Genomic DNA, 13575 nt, shown 5'->3' with positions numbered 1-13575 from the left:
CTAAAACTAGTTTTTCAACCACTCCACAAATTTCTTGTTAACGAACTATAGTTTTGGCAAGTCGGTTAGGACATCTACTTTGTGCATGACACAAGTCATTTCTTCAGCAAATGTTTACAGACAGATTATTTCACTTATAATTCACTGTATCACAATTCCAGTGGGTCAGAAGTTTACATACACTGAGTTGACTGTGCCTTTTAACAGCTTGGAAAATTCCAGAAAATGATCACATGGCTTTAGAAGCCTCTGATAGGCTAATTGACATCATTTGAGTCAATTGGAGGTGTATTTGGAAGTATTTCAAGGCCTACCTTCAAACTCAGAACCTCGTTGCTTGACATCATGGGAAAAGCAAAAGAAATCAGCCAAGACCTCAGAAAAAAATTGTAGACCTCCACAAGTCTGGTTCATCCTTGGGAGCAATTTCCAAACGCATGAAAGTACCACGTTCATCTGTACAAACAATAGTACGCAAGTGTAAACACCATGGGACCACGCAGCCATCATAGCGCTCAGGAAGGAAACACGTTCTGTCTCCTGGAGAGGAACGTACTTTGGTGCGAAAAGTGCAAATCAATCCAAGAACAGCAGCAAAGGACCCTGTGAAGATGTTGGAGGAAACAGGTACAAAAGTATCTATAACCACAGTAAACTGAGTCCTATATCGACATAACCTGAAAGACCGCTCAGCAAGGAAGAAGCCACTGCTCCAAAACCGCCATAAAAAAAGCCAGACTACAGTTTGCAACTGCACATGGAGACAAAGATCATACTTTTTGGAGAAATGTACTCTGGTCTGATGAAACAAAAATAGAACTGTTTGGCAATAATGACCATCGTTATTTTTGGAGGAAAAAAGGGGGAGGCTTGCAAGCCGAAGAACACCATCCCAACAGCACAAACATTATTTTGTGGGGGTGCTTTGCTGCAGGAGGGGCTCGTGCACTTCACAAAATACATGGAGTCATGAGGAAGGAAGATAATGTGGATATTTTGAAGCATCATCTCAAGACATCAGAGCTTGGTTAAAGCTTGGTCGCAAATGGGTCTTCCAAATGGACAATGATCCCAAGCATACTTCCAAAGCTGTGGCAAAATGGCTTAAGGACAACAAAGGCAATTGGAGTGGCCATCACAAAGCCCTGACCTCAATCCTATGGAAAATCTGTGGGCAGAACTGAAAAAGCGTGTGTGAGCAAGGAGGCCTACAAACCTGACTCTGTTACACCAGCACTGTCAGGAGGAATGGGCCAAAATTCACCCAACTTATTGTGGGAAGCTTGTGGAAGGCTACCCGAAATGTTTGACTCAAGTTAAACAATTTAAAAGACAATGCTACCAAATACTAATTGAGTGTATGTTAACTTCTGACCCACTGGGAATGTGATGAAAGAAATAAAAGCTGAAATAAAACATTCTCTCTAGTATTATTCTGACATTTCACAGGGAATTTCTACTAGGATTAAATGTCAGGAATTATGAAAAACTGAGCTTAAATGTATTTGGCTAAGGTTTATGTAAACCTCCGACTTCAACTGTACAAATAGTAAAGCAGAACAAAGAAGAACACAAGGAAGTAAGTGAGCTATATAAAGGGTCAGTTCCAGGGTCAGTGCCAATACCATATTTACAATGTGCAGGAATACTGGAGTGGTAGGGGCAGACAAGTATAGGGCTAAGGTGTGATTTAGTCATCAGGATACTGTACATGATAAACAGAGCAGCATACAGTATATGGTGATTGTGTGTGTGTGTGTGTGTGTGTGTGTGTGTGTGTGTGTGTGTGTGTGTGTGTGTGTGTGTGTGTGTGTGTGTGTGTGTGTGTGTGTGTGTGTGTGTGTGTGTGTGTGTGCGTAGAGTCCGTATGAATGTGCTACAGTGCCTTCGGAAACTATTCACACCCCTTGACTTTTTCCACATGTTGTTACGTTACAGCCTTATTCCAAAATAGATTAAATACGAAAAAATACTCTGAAATCTCCACGTAATATCCCATAATGAAAAAGTAAAAATAGGTTTTTGAAATGTTTGCAAATCTAAAAAAAAATAACGTATTTACATAAGTATTCAGACCCTTTGCTATGAGAGTCGAAACTGAGCTCAAGTGCATCCTGTTTCCATTGATCATCCTTCAGACGTTTCTCCAACTTCATTGGAGTCCACCTGGTGTAAATTCAATTGATTGGATACTATTTGGAAAGGCACACGCCTGTCTATTTAAAGTCCCACAGTTGACAGTGCATGTCAGAGCAAAAACCAAGCCATGAAGGAATTTTCCGTAAATCTTTGAGACAGGATTGTGTTGAGGCACAGATCTGTGGAATGGTACCAAAACATTGCTGCCACTACCATGTTTCACCGTAGGGAAGGTGCCATGTTTCCCCCAGACATCAGACTAGAGAATCTGAGAGTCTTTAGGTGCCTTTTTGGCAAACTCCAAGCGGGTTGTTACATGTATTCAGGGAACCACACCTGCAAAGCCTGTTACACACCTTCCTAAGGTAAGTCTGAATACAAACTACTGAGAAGTGCAAAGGAAAGGCATGTGTAAGAAAGGCGTAATTTCCTCAATCGGAATCGGGCCCTTAGAGACTTATCCAAGAAGACTCATAGCTGCCAAAGGTGTTTCTAACGTATATTGACTCGGGGAGTTGAATATGTATCAAATCAAGGTATAGTATTGTTTTTTTTATAATTTATTTTTTGGGGGTGATTTTTCTTCCACTTTTGTATTTTGTGTAGACCAATGACAACAAAGAAATCCTGATTACATTCATTTCAATCCCACTTTGTACTGCAACAAAATTTGAGAGGGGTGAATACTAATCAAATCAAATCAAATGTATTTATATAGCCCTTCTAACATCAGCTGATATATCCAAGTGCTGTACAGAAACCCAGCCTAAAACCCCAAACAGCAAGGAATGCACGTGTAGATGCACAGTGGCTAGGAAAAACTCCCTAGAAAGGCCAAAACCTAGGAAGAAACCTAGAGAGGAACCAGGCTATGAGGGGTGGCCAGTCCTCTTCTGGCTGTGCAGGGTGGAGATTATAACAGAACACGGTTACGTAGATGGAAAAAAGCTGTTCTTGAAACAGTCTTCATATGTTCGTCAAAAGAGAGATCAGGGTCCAGAGTAACACCGAGGTCCTTCACAGTTTTATTTGAGACGCCTGGACAAGCATCAAGATTAATTGTCAGATTCAACAGAAGATCTCTTTGTTTCTTGGGACCTAGAACAAACATCTCTGTTTTGTCCGAGTTTAAAAGTAGAACGTTTGCAACCATCCACTTCCTTATGTCTGAATCACAGGCTTCTAGCGAGGGCAATTTTGGGGCTTCACTATGTTTCATTGAAATGTACAGCTGTGTGTCATCCACATAGCAGTGAAAGTTAACATTATGTTTTCGATTGACATCCCCAAGAGGTCAAATATATAGTGAAAACAATAGTGGTCCTAAAACGGAATCCTGAGGAACACCGAAATTTACAGTTGATTTGTCAGAGGACAAACCATTCACAGAGACAAATTGATATCTTTCCGACAGATAAGATCAAAACCAGGCCAGAACTTGTCCGTGTAGACCAATTTGGGTTTCCAATCTCCAAAAGAATGTGGTGGATCGATGGTATCAAAAGCAGCACTAAGGTCTAGGAGCACAAGGACAGATGCAGAGCCTCGGTCTGACGCCATTAAAAGGTCATTTATCACCTTCACATGTGCAGTCTCAGTGCTATGATGGGGTCTAAAACTAGACGGTATCATTTCATATACATTGTTTGTCTTCAGGAAGGCAGTGAATTGCTGCGCAACAGCTTTTTCAAAATGTTTAGAGAGGAATGGAAGATTCAATATAGGCCGATAGTATTTTATATTTTCTGGGTCAACGTTTGGCTTTTTCAAGAGAGGCTTTATTACTGCCACTTTTAGTGAGTTTGGTACATCCGGTGGATAGGGAGCCGTTTATTATGTTCAACATAGGAGGGCCAAGCACAGGAAGCAGCTCTTTCAGTAGTTTAGTTCGAATAGGGTCCAGTATGTAGCTTGAAGGTTTAGAGGCCATGATTATTTTCATCATTGTGTCAAGAGATATAGTACTAAAACAATTGAGTGTCTCCTTTGATCCTAGGTCCTGGCAGAGTTGTGCAGACTCTGAGCTTTGGAGGAATATGCTAATTTCAAGAGGAGTCCGTAATTTGCTTTCTAATGATCATGATCTTTTCCTCAAAGAAGTTCATGAATTTATTACTGCTGAAGTGAAAGCCCTCCTCTCTTGGAGAATCCTCCTTTTCGGTTAGCTTTGCGATTTCGGATTGTTTTTATTTTCTTAAATTAAGTTGGAAAAATAGGATGATCGAGCAGTAGTGAGGACTCTTCGATACTGCACGGTACTGTCTTTCCAAGCTAGTCGGAAGACTTCCAGTTTGGTGTGGCGCCATTTCCGTTCCAATTTAATGGAAGCTTTCTTCAGAGCTCGGGTATTTTCTGTATACCAGGGAGCTAGTTCTTATGACAAATGTTTTTATGGGTGCAACTGCATCTAGGGTATTGCGCAAGGTTAGATTGAGTTTCTCAGTTAGGTGGTTAACTGATTTTTGTCCTCTGACGTCCTTGGGTAGGCAGAGGGAGTCTGGAAGCATCAAGGAATCTTTGGGTTGTCTGAGAATTTATAGCACGACTTTTGATGCTCCTTGGTTGGGGTCTGAGCAGATTATTTGTTGCGATTGCAAACGTTTAAAAAATGGTGGTCCGATAGTCCAGGGTTATGAAGAAAAACATTAAGATCCACAACATTTATTCTATGGGACAAAACTCGGTCCAGAGTATGACTGAGACATGTTGGACAAAACCCACTGAGTTGATGATGGCTCCGAAAGCCTTTTGGAGTGGGTCTGTGGACATTTCCATGTGAATATTAAAGTCACAAAAAATGTGAATATTATCTGCTATGACTACAAGGTCCGATAGGAATTCAGGGAACTCAGTGAGGAACGCTGTATATGACACACACTCTAGTAGAATAAACAACATGGAGGCCCAACAAATCTTGGTTATCTCGCCCAAAACACTGCATGTGTGATAAAATGGTAACTTTGCCCCAAGTCTAACCCCTCAGAGACTAAGCCCTGTCTTAGCCGTTCAGGTTCTTCTAAATGGATACCAAGGATTATTTTGCTATTTGATTTTGAAATGTAAGACCCTTTGAAGTATAAAAAAATATTAACAAATAGGCCTACTGCTATTAGCCCATACAAACACATTGAATAACACATTCTCTACATGGAACAACAGATATTCCAAAAATATATCAGTCTGGGGAAGGGTACCAAAAATTTCTGCAGCATTTAAGGTCCCCAAGAACAGTGGCCACCATCATTCTTATATAGAAGAAGTTAAGAACCACCAAGTATCTTCCTAGAGCTGGCCGCCCGGCCAACTGAGCAATCGGGGGAGAAGGGCCTTGGTCAGGAGGTGACAAAGAACCTGATGGTCACTCTGACAGAGCTCCAGAGTTCCTCTGTGGAGATGGGAGAACCTTCCAGAAGGACAACCATCTCTGCAGCACTCCACCAATCAGGCCAGACAGAAGCCACTCCTCAGTAAGAGGCACGTCACGTCTGTAAGCGTCACCTCTGGAGGAAACCTGACACCATCCCTATGGTGAAGCATGGTGGTGGCAGCATCATGCTGTGGGGATGTTTTTCAGCATCAGGGACTGGGAGACAATTCAGTATGGAGGGAAAGATGAACGGAGGAAAGTACTGAGAAATCCTTGATGAAAACCTGCTCCAGAGCACTCAGGACCACAGACTTGGGTGAAGGTTCACCTTCCAACAGGACAACGACCCTAAGCAAACAGCCAAGACAACGCATGAGTGGCTTCGGGACAAGTCTCTGAATGTCCTTGAGTTGCCCAGCCAAAGCCTGGACTTGAGCCTGATCGAACATCTCTGGAGAGACCTGAAAATGGCTGTGCAGCAACGCTCCCCATCCAACCTGACAGAGCTTGAGAGGATCTGCAGAGAAGAATGGGAGAAACTCCCCAAATACAGGTGTGCCAAGATTGTAGCGTCATACCTAAGAAGACTCAAGACTGTAACTGCTGCCAAAGGTGCTTCAACAAAGTGCTGAGTAAAGGGTCTGAATACTTGTGTAAATGTCATATTTCAGTTTTTATTTTTTATGAATTTGAAAACTTTTCTAAAAAACAGATTTTTGCTTTGTCATTATGGGGTATTGTCTTTAGATTGATGAGGGCAAAAAAAAACTTGATCCATTTTAGTATAAGCCTGAAACATAACAGAAATGTGGAAAGTCAAGGGGTCTGAATACTGTCCAAAAGCACTGTACATGTCCATGGTGCAATCAAATTTAGAACCCCCCCCCCCCTTCCCCATTATAAACTCCCTAGTAATGCCTAAGGATTTAGTAAGACTTTACACATGACTTTACTGACAAAATGAACTGGTGCAACACAACTGCGGTGTAGGATGGGAACCTACAGTGTTATATCATAAACACAGGGTAGCCTAGTGGTTAGAGCGTTGGACTAGTAACCGAAAGGTTGCAAGTTTAAATCCCGAGCTGACAAGGTACAAATCTGTCGTTCTACCCCTGAACAGGCAGTTAACCCACTGTTGCTAGGCCGTCGTTGAAAATAAGAATTTGTTCTTAACTGACTTGCCTGGTAAAAAAAATATCATAAACTACTACCCAGCCGATAAGCTTCGTCCTCCATCAGAACTTGTTTTGATGTTTCTTGCAGATGAAAACAGCCAAAGCAAGTGATGCTCTATAAACTGTGCCTCACTCATCAGACAGCCTATATAACCTTTTGCAGGGTGAGAAGTTAAATGTTCCTCTTCCTCTTCCAAATCACCAATCCCATGCTGGGTGGACTGTTGTTATCGCGATAATCGTCCAAGCAAGGGCAGATTAGGAAGTCCAGGAGGACACGTGTTTTTACCGCCTCTCAAAGGCTTCCTGCTGTGAAGAAACAGGGTCGGGTCCTTTTAGGGCACGTTGTAGGAACAGACATTCGAATAATGGAACTGTTTGATCATTTTCTTGTGAGAAGGTCAACCGTACGGCCCGCGACACATCAGATTCTGTATAGGGTAAACATGGGAAATGTGTATGCCTCTTCTTCCCCTTTTCTCGTCTCCCTCACACAGACCAGATCTCAAGACTCTTTGCCTCAGATGAAGGGTTGAGAAACAAATCTGAAAAATGTGTGTGTGCATGTGTGTTCCTGTTTGCGTGCATGTGCTCTTCCTGTTGCACCTCCAGATGACTAATCCACCTGAGGTGTGTGTGAGCGATGAATCTCTCTGGGCATAAACACAAAGCACTCAGCATGACAAAGCCATGCTTCAAGTCACACTCTGTTACCCTATCTGTCTCTCCCACTTCCCCTGGTTCTGCCATAAATAAACTCAGAAAAAAAAGGAAACGCCCTCTCACTGTCAACTGCGTTTATTTTCAGCAAACTTCACATGTGTAAATATTTGTATGAACATCATAAGATTCAACAACTGAGACATAAACGGAACAAGTTCCACAGACATGTGACTAACAGAAATGAAATAATGTGTCCCTGAACAAACGGGGGGTCAAAATCAAAAGTAACAGTCAGTATCTGGTGTGGCCACCAGCTGCATTAAGTACTGCAGTGCGTCTCCTCCTCATGGGCTGCACAAGATTTGCTGTGAGATGTTACCCCACTCTTACACCAAGACACCTGCAAGTTCCCGGACATTTCTGGGGGGAATGGCCCTAGCCCTCACCCTCCGATCCAACAGATCCCAGACGTGCTCAATGGGATTGAGATCCGGGCTCTTTGCTGGCCATGGCATAACACTGACATTCCTGTCTTGCAGGAAATCACGCACAGAACGAGTAGTATGGCTGGTGGCATTGTCATGCTGGAGGGTCATGTCAGGATTAGCCTGCAGGAAGGGTACCACATGAGAGAGGAGGATGTGTCTTCCCTGTAACGCACAGCATTGAGATTGCCTGCAATGACAACAAGCTCAGTCCAATGATGCTGTGACACACTGCCCCAGACCATGACAGACCCTTCACCTCCAAATCGATCCCGCTCCAGAGTACAGGCCTCGGTTTAACGCTCATTCCTTCGACGATAAACGCGAATCCGACCATCACCCCTGGGGCGACAAAACCGCGACTCTTCAGTGAAGAGCACTTTTTGCCAGTCCTGTCTGGTCCAGCGACGGTGGGTTTGTGCCCATAGGCGACGTTGTTGCCAGTGATGTCTGGTGAGGACCTGCCTTACAACAGGCCTACAAGCCCTCAGTCCAGCCTCTCTCAGCCTATTGCGGACAGTCTGGGATTGTGCGTTCCTGGTGTAACTCAGGCAGTTGTTGTTGCCATCCTGTACCTGTCCCACAGGTGAGATGTTCAGATGTACCGATCTTGTGCAGGTGTTGTTACACGTGGTCTGCCACTGCGAGGACGATCAGTCCATCCTGTCTCCCTGTAGCGCTGTCTTAGGTGTCAGTAGAAAGGCCTCTTTAGTGTCCTACGTTTTCATAACTGTGACCTTAATTGCCTACCGTATGTCAGCTGTTAGTGTTTTAACAACCGTTCCACAGGTGCATGTTCATGAACTGTTTATGGTTCATTGAACAAGCATTGGGAACAGTGTTTAAACCCTTTACAATGAAGATCTGTGAAGTTATTTGGATTTTTAAGAATTATCTTTGAAAGACAGGGCACTGAAAAGGGGACATTTCTTTTTTTGCTGAGTTTATATATCTCGTGAAATTTAAGCAAATGTTCACAAAATTATATAATTCGTTAACCTGCTTGAAGGATTTTTTTGTCTTGGCTGTTTTCAATGTTGGCCAGGTTCTGATTTAGTTGTGGTTCATTTGGTCTCTAAAAAAAAGTGGAGACTCACTTTGTTAGAATAGAGAGTGGAGAGAACATTTGGGAGATGTGTTAGCTTTTTTGCACAAAGTACATTGAAGAACACAGGTGGAATTTCCTTTCTCATCTCGTGCTATTCCCTCTTTTCCTTCTTCACATTGTTATTCACTGACACCCTCTCCTTCTCTTACTTAATCTCTCCTTTTCCCCCTTCCTCTCTCTCTCATCTCGTCCCCCGCTATCCTTCTCTTCCTCTCTCTCCTTGGCACGAACCTAAAGTCCATTCTCTCCCTTATTATTCTTACTTGGCATGGCCGGACTGGCTGGTGCCAGTGCTTGACCCCGTCTGTCCAGTCACAAGCAGTAATCATTTCATAAGCACCATTTAATCAAAACATAACCATATTTCAGATTCTATTTTCGCCCCGGCTATTTCCTCTAACAAATATGTCCTGAGAGGCAATCTAAACCCAAGTGTTTATACCGTGTGTGTTTATGTGTGTGCGAATGTGTGTGTGCATGTTTGCGTGCGTGCGTGCGTGTGTGTGTGTGTGTGTGTGTGTGTGTGTGTGTGTGTGTGTGTGTGTGTGTGTGTGTGTGTGTGTGTGTGTGTGTGCATACTGCTTTATTACAGCAATCAGTTTGAAACTAGTTTGTAACGGGTCCACACTTGGCAGGGGACACATCTCACATTCATGGCAAAGTCATACAGAGACCATCCTCTTATTGCAAACAAGTTGAGCCCAATTACTTCTGTGTGCTCCTCTCTTCTCTAATCAACACGATAGTCGGTAGTCAGAAGCACTCTATGCAAACAGAGTGTGGACAGTATCCTCATTATAAGGTGACTATGTAAGATGATTAAAACTTTCATCAGAGTTGTGTACAAGGTTATTATTGTAAGCTAAAAATTCAACGAAAACAAAAATGATTTAGTAAAATAATTAACAAATCTTTGACTCCAAAACAAACTAAAATCAATCATGAATTATTTTTTAGCTAAACCGAATTGGGTTTTCAAGCTTTTGGGGCGTTTTCAAGCAACTGAATCTTGCGGGTTAATGCGGCCAGGAGATGGCGATGTTTCAAAAAAGCCTGTGCATCACTACCACTTGCTAAAATGTAAAAAGGAAAAAACGTACACAAAAAGACTTTTGAAATGCAAAAGAAGAACCAGACATTATATTTATTTCCACACTAGAACAACATTTGCTGAAGAGTAGTCACTTCTTTATTTTTTTACATGCATTTTCTTTCTCTCTTTCTTTATTTTTAACGACTACCAAAATCCAGTGTTTATTTGCACCCTGTCATTTGAGGGTTTTGCAGCTCAATCTTCAGTTTTGTCCGTCTCAGAAATGCACAGATTGTTTTAAACGTCAATGTTTTCATCAGTCAGTGGCTTAATCCTCTTTAATATAACAATAACAACTTAATCCCTTCAATTGTCCTCTACCTGTACACAATTAGCCGGTAAATGAAGTATTTTAAAAGTCTCCTATTGGTTGTCTGTGTGTCCCGTTGCCCTCTTTCTTGGCGTGTGATAGGTCGATGTCACATCCATGTGTGGAGTGTTGCAATTCTTGTCTCCTATTGGTTGACCTTGCGTTCGTTGCTCTCTTTTGATAGGTCCAGACCCGGTGAGGAGCTCGACAGACATATCCGACATCCCATAATCATCATAAACGCTCTACGGAAGGATCTATTGAAGAACCCATACAAGAATGGGTTAAGCGATGAGTTAACGTACCCCAGCCACAGGAAAATCTCCCACACCTCCACCCCTGTGCTATAGTCGATGAAGGGATCCACGATGTTGACAGTGAAGAAGGGAAGCCAGAAGAGGAGAAAGACCCCCATGATGATCCCCAGGGTCTTAGCCGCCTTCCTCTCCCTCCTCATGGCGTTGCGGTGCCTCTGCTTCTTGCTGGAGTCCTTGCCCACCCCGGCCAAAAACTGGCTCTCCATGGCGCTGATCTGCATGGCCTGCCGCTTGGCCGCCTTGTAGATCTTCCAGTAGGCCGCTAGCATGATGCCCATGGGCAGGTAGAAGGCCACCAGGGAGGCCATGACGGCGTAGACACGGTTGACCAGGAAGACGCAGGCGTCCTCGGGCGGCATGGGCACCATGTCCACCCCAGCCTTGTGGAGGCCCAGCATGATGGGGCCGAAGGAGATGAGCAGCGGGACGGCCCAACAGACCACGATCAGGAAGGCTACTCGGCCCTGGGACATTTTCAGGTGGTAGACCAAGGGGTTACACACGGCGTAGTAGCGGTCGAAGGCGATGCAGCTGAGGTGGAAGATGGATGCGGTGCACAGCATGACGTCCAGGCTGGAGTGGACCCGACAGAAGAGGGCGCCGAAGAGCCAGCAGCCCTCCACGGTGCGCACCATGCTGTAGGGCATGACCACCAACCCCACCAGGCAGTCGGCCACCGCCAAGGACATGACGAACGAATTGGTGGGCGACTGCAGCTGCTTGTAGTACGCGATGGCCAGGACCACCAGGAAGTTACCCACCACCGTGCACACGATGCCCGCTGTAAAGAAGGCATACAGGATCACCTGGGATGCCTGGTGCCTTGACGACGTAGCGCAGAAGTCCTCCAGGTCACCTTGGAGAGAAGAAAGGTTGGCATCATCATCCAGATCCTCTGGCCATCCCAAACTGGTATTATCCATGGCTTGGTCTTGTTCTGTCAAAAACACACAATATCCATGATGTTAATAAACGTTTTGGCATGATTTAAGCAGTAGGTTGAGACATTTCCAAAACAGGAAATTTACCCCCTGTGAGGAATCTGTGTACTCAAACAATCTTACCAATACAAACAAACCACCCAGAATTCTGCTGGTTCTGCTTAATCCATCCCTCTCCAAGGCACTTCATTGTTAGTTAAACCTCAAACTGTGTGTTTTAGTCTGATACGTAGCTAAATCAGTGTTTGATGAGATCACACAGCCAGGAACCTTGGCGGAAGAAGCTAATAGTTCTGGTGCCGGTTTCGGGTTCTTATCTAGACTGCGATCTCCCTGGTGGGCTAACTGAGGAAAACCAGATGCTCTCTCAAATTTTATCTACAAGCCTCACCAGCGCAAAGGAAATCACAAATGAACGATGTTGGCAAAACCTATCAGAAACAATCAAACAGCGAGACACCTCCCAGTAAACATGCCCACAATATTCTAACGTGCCCCCGCCTCTAGCTGGGCTTGGTGTAGGCTGGCCTGTGTTGGGCTGGTGTGGGATTGCCTTAGGCTAGCTCGTGCTGGGCTAGCCTAACGGCTGGTGTGAGCTTGGTGTGGGGTTGGTGTGTGCTAGCCCGTGCTCACCTTGCCCAAAGAATACACACATGGGGCCAATGGGGTCATGTTTGCTGGGATGATGCCTGTGTGGGGCTCGGAGGCGGCCATTTTGGAAGACTGTCAAGCACAATGCAAAAGAGGGCACTTTGTTTGACCTTCCCTGGGCTCCCTTTCCCCAGTGGAACATTCAAGAATATTCCACTGTGGATACAGCTGTCATCAGTTCTGTTGGAGTGGAACTATCCAGCAGGAAACATAATCACACAGTGACAGATAGACAGGCATACCATTTCACACCTTTCCACTGAACCCTTTGGGGACCTATTTAACCGTGGCACAAAGCAGTCTACTCCTTTCTCTCCTAAACGTAACTGATATTTGCAGGCTGTTCTGGGGATTTCCTATCTGACAGGTTGGTAGAGTAGGTTGTTCGTGGTCGAGTATGGTGTCCATATTTCGATAGATATCTGTCCACAACCTGTCCTAATATGTTCACTATATTCCTGAGAAGGGCTGATTGAAAGCAGGGATAGCACCGCTTCGCTGTTGCAGTGATAATGTCTGATCTGTTAGACATTATCATGCTCAGTGAATATAATGTTACTCGGATGGGCGTTTGGTACGCAACTCATCGGATTACTGTGGCGCGAAAGCAGCAGCCGGAGGTGCTCATTGTTTCCGGAGACTAAAACAGAGGAAGCATAGAGAAATGGTTTTAGTTCAGTAAGAATGTTTTTTTAATTAACACCAAAGGGACTGTAGTGTTCTAGGGGCCGAGGGAAGTAATATCCCCTGCTCCTGTCAGTCATGCTAACATGTCAAAACAAAGGACTCCATCATCGTCATCATCACCGTCTTTATCGCTGTCACGATCCTTGTGAATATTGTTGCCACTACTTACCATCATCGTCATCCTTCTCATCACCATCAACAACGCTGTCATTCCTATTCTGGTCATCATGGTCGTCATCGCTGTCATCATTCTCATGAGCAGAACTCATGCTTTTGCAAGAGACAACAGAGCAGGAAGAAACACCATTCCTCTCATCTTATGACAGTTGACCTGATTCTATCAGAAAGTTTTCACCTTTCCTTATTTATACTTAAACCCACACTGCATTTGTAAATCAAGCAACTCCACATAACTTACTTATATTGGCTCGGCAATGAGACGGAATATAAACAAAGTTCACAGCCTGACACAGAGAATATCTTGTCTCAAATGTCACCATATTCCCTATACAGTGACTTCTGACTAGAGCCACACACCACTATAAAGGGTATAGGGCGCCATTTGGGACGCAGACGGAGAATGTCGGTGGGACAAGTGATAGGACAAGCAGGTCGATTTGGACTGTCCCAGACGCC

The 13575-nt window shown here is 44.2% G+C and overlaps 1 protein-coding gene across 1 annotated transcript; it reads right to left on the bottom strand.

Moving 5' to 3' along the window:
* Positions 1 to 10219: 10219 nt before the first annotated feature.
* On the bottom strand, positions 10220 to 13208 carry LOC109894787 (trace amine-associated receptor 3-like). The gene is made up of 3 exons (XM_031828230.1): positions 13109 to 13208; positions 12235 to 12324; positions 10220 to 11597 (listed from the first exon to the last, which is right to left on the bottom strand). The coding sequence occupies exons 1-3, from the start codon at positions 13206 to 13208 to the stop codon at positions 10489 to 10491; spliced, it is 1299 nt and encodes a 432-aa protein (XP_031684090.1). The 3' UTR covers positions 10220 to 10488.
* Between the last annotated feature and the right edge of the window lie 367 nt (positions 13209 to 13575).

The sequence above is a fragment of the Oncorhynchus kisutch genome, linkage group LG7 (assembly GCF_002021735.2).
Source record: "Oncorhynchus kisutch isolate 150728-3 linkage group LG7, Okis_V2, whole genome shotgun sequence".
In the NCBI taxonomy this organism is placed as follows: Eukaryota; Metazoa; Chordata; class Actinopteri; order Salmoniformes; family Salmonidae; genus Oncorhynchus; species Oncorhynchus kisutch.
The sequence above is the reverse complement of the archived record's forward strand: the minus strand, read 5'-3'. Positions and strand labels throughout refer to the sequence as shown.

What these genes read in the sequence shown, in the direction of transcription:
- LOC109894787 (XM_031828230.1), bottom strand. Translation starts at nt 13,208, where the DNA reads ATGAGTTCTGCTCATGAGAATGATGACAGCGATGACGACCATGATGAC. An exon ending in TGAGAAGGATGACGATGATG is followed by an intron (nt 12,325 to 13,108) that starts GTAAGTAGTGGC and finishes TGTGCTTGACAG; the next exon opens with TCTTCCAAAATGGCCGCCTC. An exon ending in GTGTGTATTCTTTGGGCAAG is followed by an intron (nt 11,598 to 12,234) that starts GTGAGCACGGGC and finishes TGTTTTTGACAG; the next exon opens with AACAAGACCAAGCCATGGAT.